The sequence below is a fragment of the Dama dama genome, chromosome 15, assembly GCF_033118175.1.
Source record: "Dama dama isolate Ldn47 chromosome 15, ASM3311817v1, whole genome shotgun sequence".
Taxonomy (NCBI): Eukaryota; Metazoa; Chordata; class Mammalia; order Artiodactyla; family Cervidae; genus Dama; species Dama dama.
The window spans coordinates 38108485-38133961 of NC_083695.1; the positions used below are offsets into that span (position 1 = coordinate 38108485).

At 50.4% G+C, this 25477-nt stretch overlaps 1 protein-coding gene across 2 annotated transcripts in view; it reads left to right on the forward strand.

Moving 5' to 3' along the window:
• Positions 1–25477, forward strand: part of ANXA11 (annexin A11) — a 41867-nt gene that overhangs the window by 4775 nt on the left and 11615 nt on the right. The window contains exons 2-6 of one of the 2 annotated variants that reach the window (XM_061161925.1): positions 20454–20516; positions 22139–22251; positions 23186–23572; positions 24835–24922; positions 25166–25260. In XM_061161925.1, coding sequence (XP_061017908.1) covers positions 20462–20516; positions 22139–22251; positions 23186–23572; positions 24835–24922; positions 25166–25260 — 738 coding nt within the window. In that variant the 5' untranslated portion in view covers positions 20454–20461. The remainder of the gene's footprint in view (positions 1–20453; positions 20517–22138; positions 22252–23185; positions 23573–24834; positions 24923–25165; positions 25261–25477) is intronic. The other variant, XM_061161926.1, reaches the window with a different exon arrangement.

A 25477-nucleotide genomic window follows, 5' to 3' on the forward strand; every position in this document is an offset into this window, starting at 1 on the left:
TGGATCGGGAAGATTCCCTGTATGAAATGGCAGCCTGCTCTAGTATTCTTCCCTGGAAAATTCCATGGACAGAGTAGCCTGGCGGGTCGGAGTCCCTGGGTCGCAAAGTTGGACGCAACTGAGCATACATGCACAGTTCTATTGAGTGAAGGTGCTTGGCAGAATCTCTTGTGGGACTGTTTTAAGATTTTCTTTGTGGCCAGCTACATGATCAGCCTGAAAAGCTTTCGTGACATGTATTCTCTGTGGAACACAGACGTCAGATATTTCTTTGATCTTGAGGGTGCCCTCTGCATCCTTGCTTATTGAATCTTTTTTTTTTTGAGTCAAACTTGACTTACATTTGCTCTGGATTTGTGAATTTGGCATGCATGTTTGGTGTATACAGCTTTATCAAGCTTATCTTTGTGGATTGTACCTTGTGTCATTTGTTACTTATTCTGTACCTTTGGCCTTAAATTCCATATTATCTATTTTAGGAGCATATATTGTCAATAATCTGGGAGAATTCCTTCTTTGTAGTCCTGGAATTAGTAATTAAATGCATTTTATAGGACAGTAAGTAAAAGGCTCAGAAATTTGGAAGCAAGCATCAGTCAGGCAGGGGGTAAGCCACATCCTTTAGTTTCCACTCAGGCTTATGCAGAGTAGGTAGTAATCAGGCTGGCTCTGCCTGCTTCTTAGACTTATGATGACTGTGAGCTCCCTCTTCTTGTCTGTCTCAGTGGCCCCCATGATAGCCAGGTTTTAGGAGGGATGGATAAAAGGAGGTCAGTTTGCAAAACCCAGGGATGGACTTCTGACTTTGTGGTTGGTTCCTCCCCCATCCCATAGGTCCAAGTAGATGGCTCTCACGCACAGTTATATTTCCTTCCTCATCTACAGCGGCAAAACAGACTCTCTGTTCCCCAAGGGATATGACAAAATAGTACACAAAAATGTCCTAAGACCAAATGTCAGCTATAAAGGCTTGGGCCCCAAGTTTTACAGTCTTTTCTGTGCTTGTGTTTTAAGTCATGTAAACTATTTCATGAGACTAGAAGGGCCTAAGCCTTGTTGTACCATGAAATTCTAGTGAGTAGTTTTCCAAGTCCTGTGTTTCCAGATAAAGGCAAATGGCTGAGAAGTGGCTGGAAAAAACCCTCAGTCTGCAGAGGCAGGGTTATTGGAAAGTTCTCAACATGGTTTTAATATTAATATTTCCACTTCTGGTTTTTCTCCGTGCTGACCTAATATGTCTTTGCCTTAATTTTCAACTTTTCTTTTCCTTTTTTTAAGAAAAATGTTTCTCTTGTAATCAGCACGTGACTGGAATTGAGGGGAGATGGCAGGAGGCAGTGATAATAACAACAAACCGAATTTGGTCATTTCTGTCTTTGGTAGAGAATTCAGACTGTTTGCGTGCCAGATAGTCTTGATTGTATTTCTTGCGTCTTGTTGTCTGTTTATTATTTATTACACTTGGATGCTGTTTCTTTCCTACTTTCTGCTGTCTTGGTTGAGTTTCTCATCGTTCCTTTTCCTCACCCACCTGCATTAGGATTCAGGTTTGGCCATGATTTAAGAGGAGTCTCTCTCTCCCTCTGTCTCCAGAAATTGGAGTCCAGAGTTAGTAAGTGCCTGTTCCATGAGGTTGTCCAGGCACCAGACTCCTTAGGCACAGTTGCTCCTGGCGTTCTCCAGGGCTCTGGTCTCAAACTTGAGCACATTTATGACTAATTTGGAAGGTTTGTTAAAACACAGATTCCTGGGCCCCATCCCTACAGGCTCTGATTTAAGGGGTCTGTGATGAGGACCGAGAAATTCCCTTTCTAATGGTCACTTAGGTTGTGCCGATGCGGCCGTCCGGGCACCACAGCGTTGCTCTGCTTCCCTTACCTGCGTGGCCCAGCACAGCTGACTTCCTGCCAGTGTCCTGCCGTGCTGCCAGGGAAGCTCAGGAGCATAGTCCTAATTTTGGGCTGCCCGGTGCCAGGCTGCTGGTAGTGTTCTGTTATGGAAGCGAGACGGGCAGATGGTTGAGGGGGGACAACCAGAAGTTTCTGGAACACCACCCACTGCTGTCCTCAGTCTGAAACTGAGGGATAATAAGAATGGGATCTCATGACAGTGGCATGCCAGCAGGCAGTGCAGAGGAGGGCAGCGTCTGATCCAGTGGGCTGGTGACTAAGCAGGCAGGTTGCTGCTGCTGCTTTGCTGATGCTCTGAGGGTCATCACTGCTTCCAGGCCATTCCCAGTGGCCTTAGAGGCCTTGGGGGCGGGTGTCCCTCCAAGACCCAGCTTTGGGATAGAGAGTATCTTACTGTGTTTTCTTCTCCTGACTGACCTGCCTCAACTCCAGGTGTGACACATCAGTAACTTATTTCTGGGAAAGCGTGGAGACAGAGCCCATTTGAACCCTGAGCTGAGTTGGGCTGATGGTCAGTGCAGCTCCTGATACCCCAGAGAGATCAAAACAAGTGGCTGCCAATCCCTGCTCTCTGCTCTTGTTAACTCGTAGGCAAGAACCTGGGGAAAAGCCATGTCACAGAGGCTTCCCTGGGCAGAGGACACTTTCTCTGTGACTTGATGACATGTGACTTTATTTGGAGGCAGCAGGGTCACCTTCTCATTCTGTCTCTCCCAGGATAGGCTTCACATTTCCAAGTCCATTCTCCAACCCAGGAAGGTGGAGTAGAACGCAGCAGCTTGAGTGGAGGGGAGCCAGTCTGGGCCTGGATGCATTGGCCTGGAGGTCAAGAAACATGTGTTGAGTCTTTGCCCCACCCCAGCCAATTGTGAGAGCCCAGGCAGGCTTTGCTCTCCAGGCCTTGGCTCCCACCTAAGTAAAATAAGCCAGTGGAGTCAAAGGGTCTCCTGAAGGCCCCTTCCAGCTCTGTTGTTGCAGGATTCCTGTGTAATCCCAAAGCTAGCATGCTGAGAACTGACTTTATTCCCCAGCAGTGTCTTTCTGAGCCTGCTTGCTCATGTTCAGCTCCTTGGTCAGGCCTGGACACTGGCCCGTGGCCACTCCCTTAGCTTGCTGTATCCGGAGCTCCTCCAGGCGGGGCCACCCCAGGTGCCAGCCTTCAGAGGGGGGCAGAGTCGGAGGCACTACTTGCCTAATGATTGACGTGTGCTCCAGCTATTCTTGATTCATGGGTGTGTGTGTGGGGGGGGGGGGGGCGGGTTGAATGTGAATGTCTAACAGCACCTTCTGTGGGCTTTCTATTCAGTGCTTGGGAACGGATGGTCTAGGTTGGTGGGGTGCTGCCCTGGGGCTCCCTCGATCGCTTCTGGGGCTTGATGACCTCATGACCCACACCTTGGAGGTGAGGCAGTGCCCCGGTAGAGTCAGGAATGTTCGGACGCCTCTTACGTCACTCAAGGTCTGGCCTTATCGTAGGAGGGAGAGAAAGAATGTTTTAGATGAGTTCTCTCTGCCCCCAGAATTCCTGGAGCCACCATACCAAAGATGTCATTGGGACAGGTGCCACCAGGGTGTGAAAGAGATACACTCAGGATCCACTGATGTCCTGTCAGGAACCTCGCAGTGCCCTGCCCCTGCTAACTGGTGAAGGAGGAGAGGAGAGAGGCCTGTCCTACAGCCGCGGCACTGACTCTCTTGCTGGGAGGCCTAGAAAAAATAATTCTGGCTCTGGCACACATCAGGTGTGTGATCCTTGCTTGTCAAGAATCATCTCTGAGCTGTGGTCCCCTTGAGGTTATAATACCTATCTTGCAGGATCGTTGTGAAGGTTAATGAGGTGATACATGATGAAGTAATACATGTTCCTGGAGTAGGAAATGGCAACCCACTCCAGTATTCTTGCCTGGAGAATCCCACGGACAGAGGAGCCTGGTGGGCTACAATCCATAGGGTCGCATGGAATCAGATATGACTGAAGCGACTTAGGTACTGGAAAGAGGGGAGTATTATTAGAACACTAGAGGACATAGAAAACATTTTAGGCCAAGTGCTGGTAAGTTCCAGAAAGAGAGGTCATCGTTGTGGGTGGAGAGATCAGGATGGGTTTCCTGAAAGAAGTGGACCTCCGTCTGGCTTAAAGGAAAAGCCAGAATTGACTTAGGCTTAAAGAGGGCAGACAAAGGAGCAAAGGAGACAGGAGGAAGACTAGGTAGAGAGATGATTGAGCAGAAGTTCTGAAGATGGAAAATGCTGAGGTATTGGTTTGACTGAGCTATAGACATGCATTTCCTGCTTTCTTTCCATCACATGGAGACCTCCAGGGACTTTCAATTTTCTTGCCATGGCACAGCCCAGGGCTGCTTGGCAGGTCTTAGGGTTCCACCTGCTCATCAGTCAGGTCCCCCTGAGATCTAAAAGAGCATCTCCTCCTCCAGTGTGATCTGTAGGCCCTGGTGGGGATGTCTTTTCATCTTCCAGCTGAACAAGGCTGGCTGGGGACTTGGTCACCATTAGAAGAGCCGCTCTTGAGAAGTGCTATTTGAAGGAGAGGTTTCTGGGGCTCCTAGGCAGGGTGGGGTGCTCCACTTTTTGGAGCTGAAATAGATACTCTGTCAGGTCTTTGAGGTTTGAAGGGACCAGGCCTTTCCAAAGGCATTTGAACAGGCTCCAGGTCTGTGGAAGCCCCGGGGACTCCCTGCTGCCTTTTGATGTTTCATCTTGTCCTCCACCCCTCTTCGCCAGTGTGTTGGACAGGATCTGTGATTGACTAGAATATGAAGGTGAGGTGGTTGATCGCATCTTACCTAGCAGAGCCCTGGGTGAACATCTGTGACTTTCATTACAAATACAGGTGCCTGCGGGGACAGCCCTGGTGGGGACAGTGGGCAGCCTAGGCAGGCATCCCTGGATGAAGGGGCAGCTGCCACAGCCCTAGCTGTGTGCCACCACGTGGGCTCCTGGTGTCCAGGTCTCCTCTTTTTCCATTTAAAACAAAATTTAAGTTGGAGAGACTCTTTTGCAGCCCCGCCCCTCCCCTCCCCACAACAAAATTAATGTTTGTGAACTACAGAACCTCCAAGGAGCCCCAGGCCCTGGGCAGGACAAGTTGACAACTGTGGATTCCTCACAGGCTCACTCATTTCACAGATGAGGGAGAGATGCCCAGGGGAGCGTGGGGTTGGCCAGGGCCATCAGAGAGAAGTGGGTTTCCTAGACACGTATCCTCTCTACTCCCAAAAAGCCCTTTCCTGACTCTCAACCTTAATCTCCATTCTGCCTGGGAGTGGCACTTAAACACTTGGTGAGTGTTTTCCTATGACTGCTCTTTTGTATTTATCTCTCCAGATAGAGGGAAAGCCTAGTGCAGGCCAGAACTCTGTTTTTTAACTCCTGTTCTCAGGGGAGTCTAGCCCCAGCATTGGGTGCCTCTTTGAGCCCAGAGGTAAAATCAGTGTGAAACTAATGAAACTTAGGGCTTCCCTGGTGGCTCAGATGGTAAAGAATCTGCCTGCAGTGCAGGAGACCTGGATTCCATTCCTGGGTTGGGAAGACCCTGGAGAAGGGCATGGCTACCCACTCCAGTATCCTTGCCTGGAGAATTCCATGGACAGAGGAGCCTGGTGGGCTACAGTCCTTAGTTGAAGCCCCCCCAACCCCCACATCCTAGTCACTTGCGTGTGGTCTCTCCAAGGCTGTGGGAGAGGCCCTGGCAGTGAATTCACAAAGTCATATAGTTTTGTAGAATTTGCAAAAAAAAAAAAAAAAAAAAAGCGTTCTGTTTCCGGCATCTTAAAAAGGACCCCTAAAATTATATAGGTTTCAGACTCCATAAAACCTGAGGCTCCCCCGCCAGAGATGCTGTGAAAAACCAGCAACTGGCTGCGGTCCTGCCTTTTGGACAGTGGGCCCCTGGCTTGGAGGCAGGAGTGGAAGGGCCCTGAACCAGCCCTGGGAGGATCTTGCTGTGTCACCTGGCCCTGTCACTTCCCCTCTCTGGTTGTCAGTTTCTCCATTTGTGAAATAGGAGCCAAGGTGGGGTGGGCAGGAATGAACTGAGTCATCTCTAGGCTGAAATGACCTCTGGTATTCCAGTTGCTTGGTCCTGGCTGGTTGGGTGTGTTCACCCACCCCACCTATCCAAGCATCACACTGCCCACATTTTCCCTCCCAGGAGCATTTGCATTGCTGGCTGGGTGTGTCTGGCTGGGCATACAGAACCCACTCACTAGCCCCAGGTCTCACCATGGTGACTCTGTTGACTGATACTATAAGCAAGAAAAGCTTTATTGACTGAGCTCTTATTCCCAGACATGTAGGAGACATGCACCTGGGCCTTCCCTTCTTGGTGGAATGGTTTTTCCTGTGGTCTTGGGGATTTATTGCTGCTTCTACTGAGTGAGTTCAAACTGCACTGATCTCTTATACAGAGGGAGCCTTTTCAAAGAGGACACCATGGAAGGATCTGGAGGGAAGGAGAGAAGCAGTGGTCTCTGTATGAACTTGCTTTTTATTGCTGCTGTAGCAAAATATCCATATTTAGGGGCTTAATGCCACAGTGCCTTTTTTTTTTTTTTTTTCTAAAACCATTTTTAGGTGTCTGTCTGGTGGTATTAAGTTGTTCTTGTTCAGTCACTAAGTCATGTCTGACTCTTTGTGACTCTTTCGTAGACCCCCATAGACTGCAGCACACCAGGCTTCTCTGTGCTCCACTATCTCCCAGAGTTTGCTCAAATTCATGTCCATTGAGTTGGTGATGCCATCCAACTATCTCATCCTCTGTCATGACCTTTTCCGTCTTCCTTCAGTCTTTCCCAGCATCAGGGTCTTTTCCAGTGAGTTGGCTCTTTGCATTAGGTGGCCAGAGTATTGGAACTTCAACCACAGTCCTTCCAATGAATATTCAGAGTTGATTTCCTTTAGGGTTGACTGGTTTAATCTCCTTGCAGTGCAAGGAACTCTCAAGAGTCTTCTCCAGCACCACAATTGGAAAGCGTTATTGTACAGCCATCACCACCATCCATCTCCAAAACTTTTCATCTTCCCAAACAAACTGTCTCCCCATTAAACATTAACCCCCAATCCACTCTCCCCTCAGCTCCTGGCATCACTATTTTACTTTGTCTCTGAATCAGACTACTCTACTTACCTCACTTAAGTGGAGCATGCGTACTCAATCCCTTCAGTTGTGTACAACTCTGTGATCCTGTGTTCTGTAGCCCTCCAGTCTCCTCTGCCCATGGGATTTCCCAGGCAAGAATACTGGAGTGGGTTGTCATTTCCTTCTCCAGGGGATCTTCCCAACCCAGGAATTGAACCTGTGTCTGTTGCGTCTCCTGCATCTGCAGGTGGAGTCTTTACCGCTGGTGCCACCTGGGAAGCCCCCTCACATAAGTAGAATCATAGAATATCTTTTTGTGACTGGTTTAGTTCATTCAGCATAATAACCTCAAGATTCATCCATATTCTAGCATGTATCAGAATTTCCTTCCTTTTTAAGGCGAAATACTGTTTTGTTATGTATATACCACATTTTGTTTATCCATTCATCTGTTGATGGACATTTGGGTTATTTCCACATTTTGACTGTTGTGAATAACGGTCAAAATGCTGTGAACATTGGAACATTGGTGGACAAATATGTTCAAGTCCTGCTTTCAGTTCTTTTGGGTGCATTTACAGAAATGGAATTGCTAGGTCATATGTTTAATTTTGAGGAGCTGCCCTACTGTTTGCCACTGTGACTGCACCATTTTAGCACACGACCTTTCTGTTGTACAGTTTTCTCTCACGGGTCTCCTGGTGTTTGTTGGCAGGATTACATTTTTTCTGGAAGCTCTGGAGGAGAATCTGCTTCCTTGTCTTTTCCAGCTTCTGGAGGCCATCTGCATCCTTTGACTTCTGGCACCCTTCCTGTGTGGATGGAATCCCTCTCAAGCTTCTTATCTCTTTCTTTTCATCTTTATTTCTCCTTATCCTTTTTTTTTCATCCTTACCATAGCCAGGAAAGGACTCATAGGCCCGCCTGAATAATCTAGGGTATGTTCCCCATCTCAAGGTTTGTAGCCTTGATCACATCTGCAAAGCCCCTTTGTCGTTTAGGGCAACATAGTCACAGATTCTGGGGGGTCAGGATACTGACTCTCTGTCGGGGATATTTTTGACAGACCTAATCCAGAAACTTCATGGTGCCTTGATCATGGGCTTTGAAAGCCCTCCTTTCTCTCCCTTCCCAGCTTTGTCTTGAACTACCTGTGACCATGACGATTGGTTAGGTACTCCCCTCACTGTGTGGGCTGGACACCTAGTAGACACTAAATAAGTTTGGAAGTCTGTTCAGGATCTTTGATGACCCTTTCCCCCCCCTCTCCAAACTTCAGAGCCTGTCCTCTTTGGCCATTTGGAAGGGTACAACCCAGGCTGAATTGGTGACAAAGCACAGAAAATGGTCCCTATTTTACAAAAGTCTTCCCTGTTCTTACTTCATTGAGTCCTCACAGTAATACCAAAGTAGGTTGGCAGGTCATATTTTTGCAGACAGCTTAGAAGTTCAGAGAAGTTAAGTTGTTCTGAAAATGTCACACAGCAAATGGTGAAATTAGGAAGGACCTAGACCCTAGCTACCAAGCTAATGCTTCTTAGGGAGTAAGTTAAGATTAACTGAGCACCTACTGTATGCTAATAAGCTACATTGTGGATAGCTTTATACGCATGTATCTCTGCATCAGACCCTCATAGTAAGATGAATGTACCTTCCCAGTTTTAAGGAGAAAGGCACAGAAAGGTCAAGCCACACGCCCAAGCTCACACAGCCAGCAAGTGTTAGGACTATTGTCATTGGACTGTGTTTTTCACCCTGGTTGCCCAGCAGCAGTGTTAGAAGATGATATCAGGGCTGTGTGGGCCATGGGTAAAGTTCATGTGATGGAGCTGAGAAGTCTCTTAGGACTGTCTTGTGATGTTTGTGGCTCGATAGGAGAGTGTGGGTTGTGCACAGATGGAAGAGAGAGTAATTGGAGGTAGTAGAAGAATCTGCAGAGGACCTGGGGTTGAATGTTATGAGACCCAGTCTTGGTGATGCTTAGGCTGCGTGAGCTGCCCAGCCTCCCTTTCCCCACCCAGACCAAGGAGGTATTCAGAGAAGGGACTCCCCAAGTTCCCTTCCAGCTGAGCTGCTGATGGTTTTGTTGTGCAGACAGTACCCTCCACAGAGCTTGGAGGGTACACCCCTGTTGGGCCCAGGTGGTTCTAGAGGAACAGCTCTTGGGTTGGACTTTGCAGGAAATGGAGGGGCTTGAGAGCTAAGTCGGGGACAGCAAGGAGGCTTTCTGTACTCTCAGGAGTTGGGCTTGATTTAATCAGCTGATCCTGAGGAGCCCATTCTGATCAGGTGGTGTAATTGCAAGCGGCTTCTGCTTGCGGAAGTGGTGAAACTGACTGATACCGGCCTGCCTCCCCAGCCCCAGAGGCATTTAGAAACAAACTTCCGTTTCCCTTCGGGGGAGGGGATATTTCCTAATAAGGTCCTGGCCACACCTAGGACTTAAGTTGGTGGGGGTGGGAGGGGTTTTCTGTCACTGCCTTTGTGACAGAAATTGTGTCTGTCAGAAGAACCTTGGTGACTCCAGGGACCTCAGCCTCATCTCCTGTCACAGCCTGATTGTCTGCCAGATAATTGACACCATATTTGGGTTCACCTGCTTCCCCTGTGGCCACTTTTCACTCCTCTGAAATCCTGAATCAGGGTTGGCATTTGACTAGGTGTTGGTGCTTCCAGAAGCCTATTTAGTGTGGGCATCTGTCAGAGGGGACTCTTCCCATGAACTGAATAGACCAAGGTTTACCAGGGCTGTGCCGTGGAGAGGTTGTAGAGTGACCTCCTGTGAATCTGTGTCTGCCTGCAGGTGCCTTTCCGTGAAGTGTCCACTTCTGCTTTGCTCCCTCTTTCTCAGTTACCAGGACATGGCCTGGAAAGGTCTTCTCAGCTAAAAGCAGAAAAAATGGTTTCTGTCAGGGCCGAGCCCAGAGTGGGCATACAGGCAGCAGGCTCCTAGGTAGTGGTGGGGCTGAAATTGTGTGCAGACTGAGACTCTGCTTCTGCCAGTCACTCCTCCCGGGGCAGGTTTCTTCTTAAGGTCTTTTCAGAGGTGCTTCCTCCTGCATCACCCCCACCCCTGGCCCCTGTGTGCCTGCAGGCATGTATGCTAAGTCGCTTCACTCACGTCCGACTCTTTGCAGCCCTATGGACTGTAGCCTGCTGGGTTCCTTTGTCCATGGGATTCTCCTGGCAGGAATACTGGAGTAGGTTGCCATGCCCTCCTCCAGGGGATCTTGCTGACCCAGGGATCAAACCTGCCTCTCTTGTCTCCTGCATTGGTAGACGGGTTCTTTACCACTAGCATCACCTGGGAAGCTCCGTGCCACTCACTCCCAGCTTTTTTTGTGGAGTTTGGACCAAGCCCTCAGGCACCCAGGGATAGAAAGGAAACATTGCCAGTTTCCTGTTGGTGGTTTCTTAAGGAGATTGGAAAATCCAATACAGCCATTCCCACCCAGAATCTGCTGCTAGGGGCTGGGCTTGGAGTGGAGAAGGAACCAGCAGACTTTACTCTCCGTGCCGTGCCCCCGCCCACTGCCCTTCACACTGTCCTGACTCTCCAAGCTCTTGTGTTCCACCGCATGCCCTCCCTGCCCCCACATCTCTCATCCTGAGTGTTATCAAGTGGTCTAGGGTCCTCTGGGACCCTCTAATTTAACCTGCTATTTTAGGGAAACTGGTATAGTGAGAGGTTAGATGACATGTGGGGCTTTCCTGATAGCTCAGCTGGTAAAGAATCCGCCTGCAATGCAGGAGACCTGGGTTAGATTCCTGGGTTGGAAAGATCTGGAGGAGGGAACGGCTACCCACACCAGTATTCTGGCCTGGAGAATTCCACGGACTATAGGGGTTTGCAAAGAGTTGGACATGACTGAGTGACTAGAACTTTTGGGGGGCTTCCCTGGTAGCTCAGCTGGTAAAGAATCTGCCTGTAATGCAGGAAACCCTGGTTCGATTCCTGGGTTAGGAAGCTCTGCTGGAGAAGGGATAGACTACCCACTCCAGTATTCCTGGGCTTCCCTGGTGGCTCAGCTAATAAAAGAATCCACCTGCAATGCCGGAGACCTGGGTTCGATCCCTGGTTTGGGAAGACCCCCTGGAGAATGGCTACCCACTCCAGTATTCTGGCCTGGAGAGTTCCATGGGGTCTGTATAGTCCATGGGATCGCAAAGAGTCAGACACGGCTTAGCAACTTTCACTTTCACAATGATATAATGAGAACATATTTGATATTAAACTGTTATTATCTGCATTTTACAGATGTGGAAAAGTGAGGCCCACAGTATTAAATAACCTGCCCAAGACCACACATCCCAGTGGAGCAGAACTGGGATTTGAACCTGGGCCTCCTGGCATCAGAGTTCATGTTCCTCCCACTACCCTAGACTGCCTTTAGTGAAATACCTGAGATCACAGTAAAACCTAGTGTCCTGCTTCCTAATTCTGTTCTGTTTCATCAACCAGTGTTTTTAAAGTTTCAGTCTTTGAAATAGTAGTTTCTGGGGCTGGTGGGCCCTGGAGGAAGTGCACTGTAGGAATGAAGTCCTGAACTATGGGGCTCGGCTGCCTGGGTTTGAATCCTGGCTTTTCATTTATTTACTAGCCATGACCTTGGGATAAGCTGTGTAATCTCTCCATACCTCCGTTTCCTTATCTCTACTACAGAGATCATGATCTCAGTGTTATGTGTCTTAGGAAGTTGTAAAGTTCAGTTTCGTGTATGGCACTTGACAGAGGGCCTAGTACATGATGAGTATTTGATAAATGTTAACTATCACTGTTGTCTCGTAAGTTTGGGAAATTGAGGGGTAAAGTTAAGCAGACACCTGTTATAGGACTTCTCAGAGTCTTTATTACGCTATCAAAAATGAGCACTTTCCTGGAAGAGGATGTAGTAGGCAGCAGTTTTCAAAGTTTTTGGACAACTAGCCTCTTTTTTGAAGTGGGTACCTGGTAAATTCTTCACTTGTGAGACGTAAGTTGGTGTCGGGGAACGCAGTTCAGGGAGCACAGAGCTCTGTACCGTGCTGCCTGTTTCTGCTTGACCGGGCTGAGCTGGAGATGGACCAGGCTAGTTCTGAGTGAAGCTTGGAGGGCCTGTGTGTGGCAGAGCTTGGCTGTACCAGGCTTCTCTCCCCTCCTCCCTCTAGGTATGGGTAGAGGCCTGTGGAGTCAGCTGAGGCCCCTGAGGGTTTCTGGAACCTCCTGGCCATGAGGAGTGACCTTGGCTGACCCCAGTTCAAAGCAGTTACTGCACTGTCTTCCTTTTGCCCTTGGAGGAGAGAGAGGTCTTAAAGTAGGTCATCAATGGCAAGACCGATTAGGACCACCAAACAAACCAGCCCAGCCCAGGTTGCGGTGGTCACAGGTTTTGTAACACAGCCCTGTTTCGGGAAGGCAGGGAGGCTTTGCTCTCTCTCAGAAAAGCCGAGTTCCACCTTGGACCCTCTGCTCTCTCAGGAAGGCAGAGTTCCACCTTGGACCTTCTCCCCATGTGCTTGTGACTTGAGTGAGCTGGGTCCCTGGCATATTTTAGCTGCAAAACCAAGATGGTTGGAACTGCAAGTTCCTTTCCAATATAGATATTTTGGGAGCCTCTAAGTCTGGGGTTGGGGTGAAAACCTGAAGAGGTGTCACCTTCAGAAGTTGTGAAGTCCAACTAGGAAGAGCCCTGAGAGGTGAAGCCACCTGTCACACCCAAGGTCTGCGGAGGTGAGGGCCTAGCTCCAGGTCCCTGGTTGGGACCCTTTTCCATGAGATTCTTTGAACTGAGATTCTTTGAGATTCTTTGAACCTTAAATAGTCTTGCTTTGGGCCCCTTTTGCACCCTGCTCTGGGTCATTGCTTCCCAGCTGTGTGTGGTCATCAGGAGCTGCTCAGACCAGCTCAGGGCTGGTTAACTGTTCATCTTCCCAACAGCCAGGTGCAGGAAGTGGGCCAGGGAGGCATGTGGCTGACTACACCAGAGCCTGCCCAAACCTAGATCTGAACCTGGAGCAAGAGTCCGTTGATAGACAAATTTCTTTCTTGTTTTTTAAAAATTCTATATCTCTCTATATATGAACATATATAAACTATAGATAAACATATATGTATTTGCATTTTGTGTGTGTGTGTGAAAGTGTGTCTTGTCTTGAATTTTACTTTGGAAACTGCTCAGTGGTGACCTTTGGCTAGGGGATTAGAGGAGAGAGTGAATTTTGCTTTTCACTTTGTGCCTTTCTGTTCTGTTTGAATTTCCACACAATGTGTTTATATTCGTTTTATTTATTTTTTTTCATGATTATTTACTTATTTATGGCTGTGCTGGGCCTTTGTTGCCACACGGACTCTTTTCTAGCTTCGGCAAATGGAGGCCACTCTCTAGTTGCGGTGCGTGGGCTTCTCATTGCGTGGTTTCTTTCGGTTGTGGAGCGTGGGCTCTAGAGCTTGCAGGCTTCGGCACTTGTGGCCTGTGGGCTCAGAGGTTGCAGTTTCCGGGCTCTAGAGCACCGGCTCAGTAGTTGTAGGACTCAGGCTTAGTTGTTCCATGGCATGTGGGATCTTCCCGGATCAGGGACCCAGCCCGTGTCTTCTGCATTTGCAGGTGGAACAACAGGATTCTTTACCACTGAACCTTGAGGGAAGCCCTATTTTTAATTTTTAAATGTAATTTAATTTATAGAGCAGCTTTAGGCTCACAGCATCACCTCCCCCACTATCAGTATCTCATATCAGAGTTAGAGTTGATGACCCTATATTGACATACCATTATCGCCCAAAGTCCATGGTTTATTGTTAGCATTCACGCTTACTGTTGTACATTCTGTGGGTTTTGACTAATATATCCACTGTTTTTGTGTCATACAGAATAGCTTCACTGTCTTAAAAATCTTTGGTGCTCTGCCTGTTCATGCCTTCCTTTCCCTAACTCCTGGTAATCACTGATATTTTTTAACTTCTCCATAGTTTTACCTCTCTCAGAATAACGTATGGTTGGAACTGTGCAGAACATAACCATTTCAGGCTGGCTTTTTTCTCTTAGTAACATGCATTTAAGTTTGCTCCTTGTCTCTTCATGGCTTGACAGCTCATTTCTTTTACTGCTGAATAATATTCCATGGTCTGGATGTACCACAGTTTATCCATTCACCATCTGAAGGCATTTTGCTTGCTTCCACGTTTTGGCAGTTATGAAGAAAGCAGCTGTAAATATCCATGTACAGGTTTTTGTGTGCACATATATTTTCAGCCCCTTTGGGTAAATACCATGGAGTGCTATTGCTAGATCGTAAGCTGAGAGTATGTTTAGCTTGTAAGAAACTGCCAAACTGCCTTCCAAAGTGGCTGTACCATTTTGCATTTCCAGCAGCAGTGAATGAGTTTCTGTTGCTTCACACCCTCATTGGCATTTGGTGTCATCGGTGTTTTGTATTCCTGCCGTTCTGATAGGTGTGTGGTGGTATATCACTGTTATTTTAATTTGCAGTTCCCTAAGGATGTGTGGTGTTGAGCATCTTTTTGTACGTTTTTTTGCCATGTGTATGTATTTTGGGGGAAAGTATCTGTTCAGATCTTCTGCCCATTTTTAATTGAGTTTTCTTACCTTTTTTAAAAAATTGAAGTATGGTTGATTTACAGTGTTGTGTTAGTTTCAGATATACATACTGTTGAGTTTTTAAGAGTTCCTTTTATATTTTGGGCAACAGTCCTTTATCACATGTGTCTTTTTAAACGTCTTCCCCCCATTCTGTAGTTTGTCTTCTCTTCCTTTGATTTTTAAAAAGAAACCAGCAGGGATCATCTGAACTGTATGGTGTAAGCTTTACATGTAAATTTTCGCATAAAAACAGGTTGAAGATTTAATATTAATGAACTAACACACAAATAAATACTCCAGCCCCCAGACTGGGAAGGGGTCATCCCATGACAGCATGCACTCTAGTCCAGGCCCTTTTGGTTTGCTGCTGGGCATTGGGCGGGAGGTCTCACGGCATGTGACTTCTGGCCCAGGAAGAGCTCCAGGTTTCTGCCTCCTCAGTGTTAGCCTGCTGCAACCCTGGCCCGCTGGGGAGGACACTGCATGATCCTTGTGCCAGGCATGCATGGCCCTGCCACCATCCTTTTTCTTCCACATCACTGGAAGTCAGGCAGGACACGAGAATATGTGCAGAGCACAGCCAGCCTAACATATATCTCCATCTCCCACTCTTGAGGTGGGGGAACGACAAGACTTCATTATGGGGGGCGGTGGCTAGGTCAGGGCAGTGAGGTACCTCTTGTTCTGGGTGATTTTGCCTCTTCTCCCAATACAGTGTTTCTAGATTGCTGTGTTTGAGGACTCTGGGTGCCTACTCTTGTGGAATCCTTGAAATGTAATGGTATTCTTGTATACATGTACATGGTTTTGGGGAATAAGCCACTTTATAGGCCCCGAGAAGCCCCCTCTGTACCTGCTTTCTGCTTTCAACATTCACCAAGTAAGCTGAGGCTTGATCTCAAGGGACCCTGGGATGCTCAGATCTTGGTGTTTATCCTCAGAGTTTACCTCCTGCTGAGAATAAAGATTAGATAGAATATTGCTAGAAAGTGTCCAAGCACCTTAAAGGAAAAAGCGTTTCCTAGATTGTGGAGTGCAGAATCAATTACATCAGAATTCCTGGAGATGGGGATAGGGTGCTTGTTTATATTTCACATTCCCAGGACCGTCCCAGATTGAAGTGCCCAGACTGATTGGGGCCAAGGCCTGGGCATTTTTAGCAAAGCTGTCCAGGTGATTCTCATGCATGAGGAAGCAGTGCTGCAGAAACGGGTCCAGAGTCAAGCAGCATCAGCATTTTGGGGCCAGTTTCCAAACCCACCCTGCAGAGACTGTGGGGCCAGGACCTGACAATCTGGGTGATTGTCTTGCAGCCTGAAGCATGAGAAGCCCTAGTTTAGCCAGAGAGGGCCACAGCTGGATGAAATTTGGTGCACAGCTGCAGGTAGATGGTCCCAGTGAGGAAGGAAGGGAAGGCTGGTATTTGTGCTGCATCTTGAGAGGCAGTACTTGAGGCTGACAGTTCCCCAGAGATGGTTTCTAGGAACTGGATTAGTCCCGGAAGAGGCCAGCTGCCTGCGGCACCTGGAGGCCCTCTCCAGTGAGTCCCACGACAGAGTGCCCTGATGAGAGCCGGCACAGAACAGGGAAGTGCCTGGCCTGTCAGAATCCCGGCCTGTCCACTATGTGAAGCACCCCACGCAGGCACCTTTTTTCTTTGTTAAAGGGCAGAAATAGGAGGAAGGCATTGGTCAGCATAGAAGGTGTGATATTTGTAGATGCCAAAGAGAAAGCAGATCTGCAGGTCATTCACTGTGTTACCTTTTGGTGTGCAGAGTGAGGGTTGGACAGAGCGGAGGGGAAGGTGAGGGCTCCACCCCTGCCCCCACCATGCCCTGCCCGAACTCCCCTCTGAGCTGGATTTGGTACCCCAGGTGCAGACTAACTTTGCCAAGGGCAGCAGACCCTGCTGGTGGCCTCTTGAGAAAAAGTGGAGGCCAGAGTATGTAAAGACGGGCCATAAGCAAATTTCTTAATTTTCAAAGAAAAAGGGGGGCTTCCCTGGTGGCTCAGTAGTAAAGAATCCACCTGCCAGTCAAGAGACATGGGTTGAATCCCTAATCCGGGAGGATCCCACATGCCGTGGAGCAGCAAAGCCTGTGTGCCACAGCTATTGAGCCTGTACTCTAGACCCTGGAAGCTGCCAGCTGCTAAGCCCACGTGTGCAGCTATTGAAGCCCGTGTGCCCTGGGGCCCATGCTCCACAGCAAGAGAAGCCAGTGCAACTAGAAGCCCACACACTGCAGCTTCCACTTGCCACGACTGGAGAAAAGCCTGCGTAGCAACAAAGACCCAGCACAACCAAAAATAAATGAGTAAAATTATTTTAAAAAGGTGAGGCGAAGACTGTAGATGTTGGGAGTCTAAGAGTTGCCTGCTGATCCTGGACTCTCCTAGGACATGTGGTCGTTGGGAGGGGGCGAGCCAGGGCACTGGGATTGAGGATAGGGCCCCCGAAGGTCGACCCAGGTTCCCTGGCTGCCTTTGCTTTTCTCCTGGAGATTCCTAGACAGATAAGCTAGAGCGCTCTAGGCGGGCGGGGGACTGGGGTAGATGTGTTAGAATCCTCATTTGATGGAGGCCCTCTTCCTACTGTTGTGAACTAGATGAGGAAATGGGTGTCGATCGGGCTGTGGTAGAGTTAGGTGGTCCAATAACTGATTGAGTGGTCCTGGGTGGGGAGAGGTTGGTAGCGACAGTGCAGGGGCGCCCTTTCAGTGTCACTCACTGGGAAGAACGCAAATGCCACATTTTCCCAACCAGTGAATATAAAAGAAAGCTGAGAGAGAGCTCTAAGATGCTTGATACTGGTCCATATTGCAGGAGATCTTGTAGTCTGGAGCAACAGGTAGAATGGAGGGGGGAAATTTAACAGGCATCAGCATCCTGTCTCCATTGTCCAGAACATGCAGGTATTACCGGTCCAGGGAGGCTGGGGGAGCTACTGCTGTGGGCTGTCCACACCCTACCTGGAGCCTTTGCTTCCCAAGGGAGCTCTGCGAGCGAGAAGGGAGTGGGTCACAAACGTGAAACCACTTCAGGCAGGAAATGGTGGGAAGAAAATGAGACTGTTCTTTCAGAAGAGGGGAAGACTGGAGGTGGGCTTTTGGGGAGAGGAGAAGCCGGGGGCGGGGCGGGAGGAAGGACTGTTCTTTGGGTGTAGGATTAGACCTGGCCTGTGGACACTGCAGGGCAGAGCTCATCATCAGGGAGCTCTGGGAATGAGTGCCATCACCCTGTGAGTGGCTGAGGCTGGCCTGTGGCTCTGCCCCAGGCGGGAGCCCTAGCAGTCCCTCCAGGTCCAAGTGCCATGGTGTATTTATGTAATGACCCTAACCCCAGGCTCAGAGCTGGGCTGCCTTGCGCTGAATGGACCCTGTGTGAGTTATTCGAATCTTGGAAGAACAGCCACGACCTCAAGTGAGCTCAGAAATCCCCAACTGAATTGGGTCTTTTTTAAAGTTGTTTTTTTAATAGGCCCAAATGCATGTGGCAAGAAATGCAAATATAAACAGTGAATTTCATTTCTATTCCAGTTTTCCCCTCCAGAGGCAATCAGTGTTACCCAGTTTCTTGTTTAACATTCCAGGGATTGTAGGGTGTGTGTGTTTGTGTGTTCAGCGCTAAATTTGTACATTTTCTTTTTTTAAAGTTAGCATACACACAGCATTACACCTTGATTAATAATGGTGATCATTTCAAATCGCCACTCATAGAGCTGGCTAATTCTGTAGTATATAATATAATATATAGATATATGAATATAATATACAGAATATCCCTTGTATGGATCTGTTGTGATTTATTTAACCAGCCTCTTGCAGGTGGGTATTTAGGGATTCCTTGTTGTTGTTGTTGTAGTAAATGTCACAGTTAAGTGCATCTGGGAAATAGATTTCCAGAAGTAGAGCTTCTGAGTCAAAGACTGTGTCATTTTTAATTTCAACATCTCTGTGTTTTTACTTGGCGAGCCTCACCATGTTAGTGAGGGGGAATATCTAATGTTCCTTTTCTGTTATAGTTTGCATCATTTGAGTTTCTCTAAAGGTTATTGGTCTTTTTCTTACCATAAAACGTTTTTCCTAAATTTGTCCTTTCTCTTGTCTTTATGTTATTTTCCTTATTTCTGTCTTACACATTAACTTAATTTTATCTTTGGGGGTAAGGACTGCTTCTGAAGTCTGAAGCTTAGTGTCTGGCTGACATTTTACGTTGATGTAGGTAACAGGGCAGTATTCTGCTCCTCCGTTTTGTTTTCCCATCCCACTGTGGATGAGGCCTCCAGGCTCATTCCTTTGGGGGGTGGTCTCCAGGGAGAACGGTGTCAGGAACAGGACTGCAGCTCCTCTGTTTTTCCGATGGGCAGTTCCTCTTTATTCCATGAGGAGGTTCCTGGCCCATCCATCATTCAGATCCCCAGGGTGTTGCCTCACCAGCGAGTCCTCAGGGTTCTGGCAGAGGGGTCAGACTGAAAGCACCACTGGGGACCTTAGTTGCCACTTCGCAGCGTGCTTGGGAATAGGTCTTTGGCCCACACCACAGGTTGCCAATTCTAGCTCTCTGCAAGGTCACTAGGCCGCCATCTGGCCTCCCATTGCAGTCACCCGTGGACCCACTGACCCAAATATATTACCATGCCCAGAGGGCTGAGAACCAGACTTGTGGGGACCAGTGGCACCTTAAGGAAGCCCTTCATCTTCCTTAAAAACATCGTGCACAGTTCTCCAGTGCAGCTGTGAAGGGAGGCCCAGAATCTTGTAGGTGGATAATGGTGTCTAGAGAGGTGTTTCTCAGAGTTCCTGGACGAGTAACATCACCTGGGAACTAGTTAGAAATACGAATTCTGGCTCTGCTGACTCAAACCCTGCGGGTGGAGCCCAGCAGTGTGTTTAACAAGCCCTCCAGGTGGGTTCTGATGCACACTGCAGTTTTGAGAACTCGCTTGGGGCCTGGCGTGCAAGGAGGAGCAGCTCACCTGGGCTCAGCAGGTGTGATTGTTAGGGGAGCCTACAGGTCTCCTCACTCTCACTGGTCCTTGGGTGCCTCTCAAATTGCAACAGCCACTGATTGGCAGGAATAAGCAGGTTGCTGATGGTCTGAGAGTATGATATCACAATAGATCGTGTCCCTCTGGGCAGCTCCACTAGCATGAGACACGGCAGAGGGATCTGTACAGAGAGGGGTTTGTGAGGACAGGTTTCCCACCATCACCAAGAATTCTAGGTTCCGGGCCTGTCTCTTTCCCTTACTACTGACCTGCAAGTCTCTTGCCCTGTCTGAGCTCCATCTGTAGGGACAGGATGGTATTGCCTCACTTGATCAGATGAGCCCTCCTGAGGGGTCTCCTTATTTCTGGGAATGGTCATCCCATACCCAAGGATTCCCTTGCCGGGTGAACCAGAGGCTGGAGAACAAAAAGTGTAGTTTGGGGCAGATCAAACTTGGAGGCCGCTGTGGATCGCTCGGGATCTGTAGGTCGGGTACAGGGAGGCGGGAGCGTGGGCTTTCCCCAATGCTGGCTGGCTGGTAATAAAGAAGATTCGGGCAAATAGACCTGGACCCCTGAGAGAGAGACGGGAGAGCAGCTTCACACGTGCGGCATCCCTTGTCCGCACAGGCGGGAGTGGAGCTTGGGTGGAAGGGGTTTTGAAGGAAACTCACCAGCTCGTGGGTGTTGAATCCTGTAATGCCCCGATTGCGGTTTCTGGCAGGGGCCTGGTGGGTAAAGGGTGAGTTGGGTTGCCCCACCTCGGGTCAGGCCTCATGCAGCTCCTCCTGCCGGGGCTGGCTTGTGGGTGTCGCTGTTCTCCAGTAAAGCTAATGGGAGCCCCTGGCCGAACCTGAGCACACTTTCCTCTTTCCTTTCAGATCTAGCCATGAGCTACCCAGGCTACCCCCCGCCCGCAGGTGGCTACCCACCAGCTGCACCAGGTAAGAAGGTCTGGGGCCTGTGGGGGAGGGATTGCCCTCTCTTCACAGCATCCAGGCATGCAGAGGGAAGGAGTGATGGTGCTTTCCAGTCATTTCCTTGCTCCCTTCATACCACACAGTGCAGCCAGGTGGGAAGGGGCTGGAGAAGAGCTTGGATCCTGGGGCCAGGCGAGGCCAGGGTTTGAAGCCACTTCTGAAAAGCCAGGATGAGGCCAGGCCCCCGTCTCTTGCCGTATTAGCTGATGAGTGTGAGGTGTGAAGTCGCTCAGTCGTGTCTGACTCTCTGTGACCCCAGGGATTGTAGCCCACCAGGCTCCTCTGTCCATGGGAATTTCTAGGCAAGAGTACTAGAGTGGGTTGCCATTTCCTTCTCCAGTATTGGGAACAGACAAACATGTTCCCTTCTCTGGGACGCGGTTTTCTCCTTTGCAAATGAATTCAAGCGTCTCCATCACTGGGCTGGCCCAGACAGGACCGATAGCCGGGTAAAGGCTCTGGCAGTGTCCTCTGAGGCCCCGTCACTCTTGCCCCGTGTGCACGGCGCGTGGCTTCCCAGCAGCAGGGCCCCTGCACGGGCAGGAAGTAGAGGTGGTCCCTGGGGGTCAGGTGTTACTGCTGCAGCTGCTGTGGGCCAGTAGCAGGGAGGCTGTGCCAGCCTGTCGGGCATCTGTGTCCCACCACTTCCACCTCTGTCAGCACCTGAGCAGCAGGAGAGGGAACTGGCGAGTGATTCCGGGGAGGCCCTGTCCTGAGTGTCCCGGAGCTGGAGAGCCACACTGGAGGCCCCCAGGGCCTTTTCGCGGCCGTGGACAGGGCTGCTTCTGACAGGCCAGCGTGATGCTAGCTGCTGTGCCACTTGTGAGGGCTACGGTGAGGGCTGTCACACATGAACGCTCACCGGGCTCCCGGCTAAGCCCTGCCTGGCAGTAGCTCTCTCAATCCTCCTCGTAGCAGTTTGAGGCCATCACTGATTATGCCCACTTCGCACGAGGAAACTGAGCCAGGCTGGTTGAGTGCTCACCCAGGGCATATACCCCAGTCCTGCTGGTTTCAGAGCTGGGACTTTGTACTGCTGTTCCCGATTGTCCTCCTGACTAGGACAGGTGTCTGTTTTCCACAGCCAAGCCCTGTCTCCCTCTGTCCTGTCATCCTGCTTCTCCCTGCCTCTTACACACATGTGGGGACGGCACACCACCAAATGAGCAGGACACCCCGCCCCACCCGCCGTGCTTTCCCATCACTCTGGACTCTGAGTGCTCCCCGAGCCCCCACTCTGCTGGGCTCTGCACGCCTCCCTGAGTGACCTGTCTGTACTCCTGGTCCGTGGTGGTGAGCCCAGCAGAGCAGGTCTGCCCGTGGCCCTCCTACCATAATACCCTGCAGAGAGTCTTGGGAGTGTTTGCTGAGCGGTGCCTTCCTTCCTGAAAGGTGGGGAAGGTTCCTTCTTCTCTTCTCTGGCAGTGGGATCAGGCTAGACTTTGTTGCCTGAGCGTTTTCATTGTGGCCTATAGGACTGCCCAAGGCTCCGTTTGGCCTCCTCTCTGACCACCTGGGAGCTTGATGTCTCTGCCTTGTCCTCTTGGTGGCTGATCGGGGGACTGATGGATCGGTGTTGCTTTCAGGTGGCGGTGCCTGGGGAGGTGCTGGCTATCCGCCACCCACCATGCCTCCCATCGGGCTGGATAATATGGCCAACTACGCAGGGCAGTTCAACCAGGATTACCTCTCAGGAGTGGTGAGTCCAGCCCTCCCACTGGGCTGCCCCGGGGGCCACTCTCCTGGGGCCAGAGGGAGAAAAGCTGCTGGCTTCCATGGTGTCAGGGGTGTGTGTTTACCTGTGGGCACCCAGGGTGTCGAACTGTATCTTAGGACAGAAGGGTTTCCATCAAGGCTCTTGGCACCTCACAGTCCCTCTGTGCATCTCGTTTTTCTCAACTGTAAAGTGAGGGTGGGGCAATTTGTTGGGCTGCGTGGTCTTCCAGGTTTCTTTCAGCGCTGGGGGATTGGGTAGGGGTGAGGAATATGCATTGAGCACCTTCTGTATGCGCTCAGCATAGGGACGGGAGGAAGGTGAGGGGGGTTGTGTGTGTGTGTATGTGTGTGTGTGTGATGCACATGTGACCACATGCAGGTGTGTGTTGTCCATGTTGGTACATGTGGATGACTGTCCTGGTTGGGCCTGGGGGCAGGTGCCTGGTAACACAGGCAGGTGTGCTACTTTTGATTTGCTTATAAAATGGTGTATTTTATACTCTAAAGATAAACGTATGCTCAGTGTGAACAGTGTAACCACTACATAGTCTAATTTGCACCAGGCCCATTGTAGGTGCTGGGGATAGAAAACCCCAGCCTAGGAGTACCTGCCATCCACTGGGAGGAGACAGACAGTAGCATAAGGAAACAGTGGTGTGGTGTTAGAGTGAGTGTGGGTGCTTTGGTACACAGGCAGGTTAAGGGGTCAGTGGTGCAGGCGGAGGGCATGTGCGACAAGGTGGGTGGGCACGGTTGGCCTGCTGAGAAGCCAGTGGTGCTCGGAGTCAGCTTGGGCTGAGTGTGGCTCCCGGGCACCCACTGCAGGGCTCAGGGTGGGGAAGGGCAGATAGATGGATGGAGTGTGGCCTTACCTCTCCAGGCCTGTTAGTCTAAGGCTCTGCTTTGTGGACTTTCAGGCAGCCAACATGTCCGGGACATTTGGAGGAGCCAACGTGCCAAACCTGTACCCAGGGGCCCCTGGGGCTGGTTACCCTCCAGTTCCCCCAGGGAGTTTTGGGCAGCCCCCTCCCGCCCAGCAGCCTGTTCCTTCATATGGAATGTACCCGCCCCCTGGAGGAAACCCACCCTCTGGGATGCCTTCATATCCGCCATACCCAGGGGCCCCTGTGCCAGGCCAGCCCATGTTGCCCCCTGGGCAGCAGCCCCCGGGGGCCTACCCTGGACAGCCGCCCATGACCTACCCTGGACAGTCACCAATGCCACCTCCTGGGCAGCAGCCGGTGCCAAGCTATCCAGGGTACTCAGGTTCTGGGACTGTCACCCCTGCCGTGTCCCCAGCCCAGGTAAGTGCCAACCCTGTGCTACTGTCTGTCCGGGCCTGGCCCTAAGAGCCTGAGACCCCTAGGGGCCTAGTGTCCCCTAGCAGGGACGGGGGAGGGCTCAGTCCTGTAGCTCTGACTTGTAGTGTTCAGAGTGTCACTTTCTCACAGACTTCCCACCCCTGTTTGCACTCCTGAGGGCCCAGGGAGCCGCCCTGTTTGTCCCAGCTTGGTTAGATGGTCCCCGTGTGAGGCAGGTCTGAACGCCTCCAGGTACTCTTCATCCTCTTGTGTTATTTACTGCCTGGGCTTTGTGAGAACTGTCTCAAAAGGCCTTTGCCCAGTGGCCCTTAGTCTTTAATCCCTGGATGTGCCCTCCCAGACTCAAAACCAGCCCCTTTGAGTGCGTAAATTGTTGCCGGTTCTTTCAGGACTGCTCTTGGCTCATTTTGGAGAGCAGTTTGTGTTTGCAGAGCCTAGAATTCATTGTCATGGTTACACAGCCAAACCAGCCAAGCACAGGGCTAGTGGAATGTGGTTGACTACTATTTTTAGTCAGAGGGTCCATTCCCCTCCTTCCCCAATACCCACACGTCCCTCCACCCCTGCCCTGCCCTGCCTCGTCCCTATCTGCCTTCCCCTCATCTTTCTCTCAGCTTATCTCCTCTGTTAAAGCTAGTTCGTCCTAGATCACCCATCAAGGGAGAGTTTAGGCAGGAAAAATACAGTGTGCTTGGAGTGTAGCTGTCATTTGAGGAAGAAGCCCAGCAGGCAAGCAGGTCGTAGAGTCCAGAACACGGTGCCAGGAAACCAGAGCGAATCCAGATCGTAGCCAGTCTGCATGTACCGTCGTGAAAGCTGGACACATGAAGGCATCCCGGAGGAGCACCTGTTTGTGATGTGCACAGAGTGACTGAGCAGGCCTGTTAGGGGAGCCCCGATGTGCAGTGCTGAGGCCTTGAGGAGAGGCTGGGACCCTGTTCCTGAGGCCTCTCCTTCATCAAGAGCCCAGCCTGGAGGACCTGGGCATAGGGTAGATTTCCAGCACCAGGACTCAGCTCTAGGTAGGCTCCGAGCCACGGGAGCCAGGCAGGTGCTTCAGTGCCAGGACACGAGGACAGGTAATGTACATTAGGCCGGCTCAGTGTTGAGTCCCCTGTGCTGTCAACTGCAGGCTCCTTCAGGTCCCCCAGCTTTTAGAAGAAAGGTCATTTCCAGAGTCTGGGCCAGGCAGTCTCATATCTAGGAAATGTAGCATCTTACTGTCTGTCTGTCTGTCTGAGTAGTTTGGAAACCGAGGCACCATCACAGATGCATCTGGCTTTGACCCCCTGCGAGATGCTGAGGTCCTGCGGAAGGCCATGAAGGGCTTTGGTGAGAGACCCCGTGTGGCATGAGTCCCAACTGCCTCCTCCTGACTCCCTTGGCAGTTACACAGTGGCTCTGTGGGCTGGGGTTGCTGGGTAGAGGCAGACTGGCCCGCGTGTTAGAGAAGGTGGATATGGGGATGTATTGCGGATGCTCAGGAGAATTGGAGGATCCAGGCCAAGAAAGTCTCTAGCCACAGAGCATCCCTGTGACCCCAGCCACGCCCACTCCCACCTCTCCTTCCACCAGGGACTGACGAGCAGGCCATCATTGACTGCTTGGGTAGTCGCTCCAACAAGCAACGGCAGCAGATCCTCCTGTCCTTCAAGACAGCATATGGGAAGGTGAGTGTTGGTGGGGGTTCCTTCCTGAATCAGGGCATATCCTCCTGATAGGAGCAGCCTACTCCTGCTTTTCCTCAGGACCTGGATCTCCTAGATGAACTGTAAGGCATGTTAGGGCATTTCTTGGTGGCTGTCAACTGATGGCATCTTCTAGAGGCAAAGGATGCTCTGAAGCAGAAATCCCAGAGTCCACAGGGTACTGGTTTGCTGAGAGGTG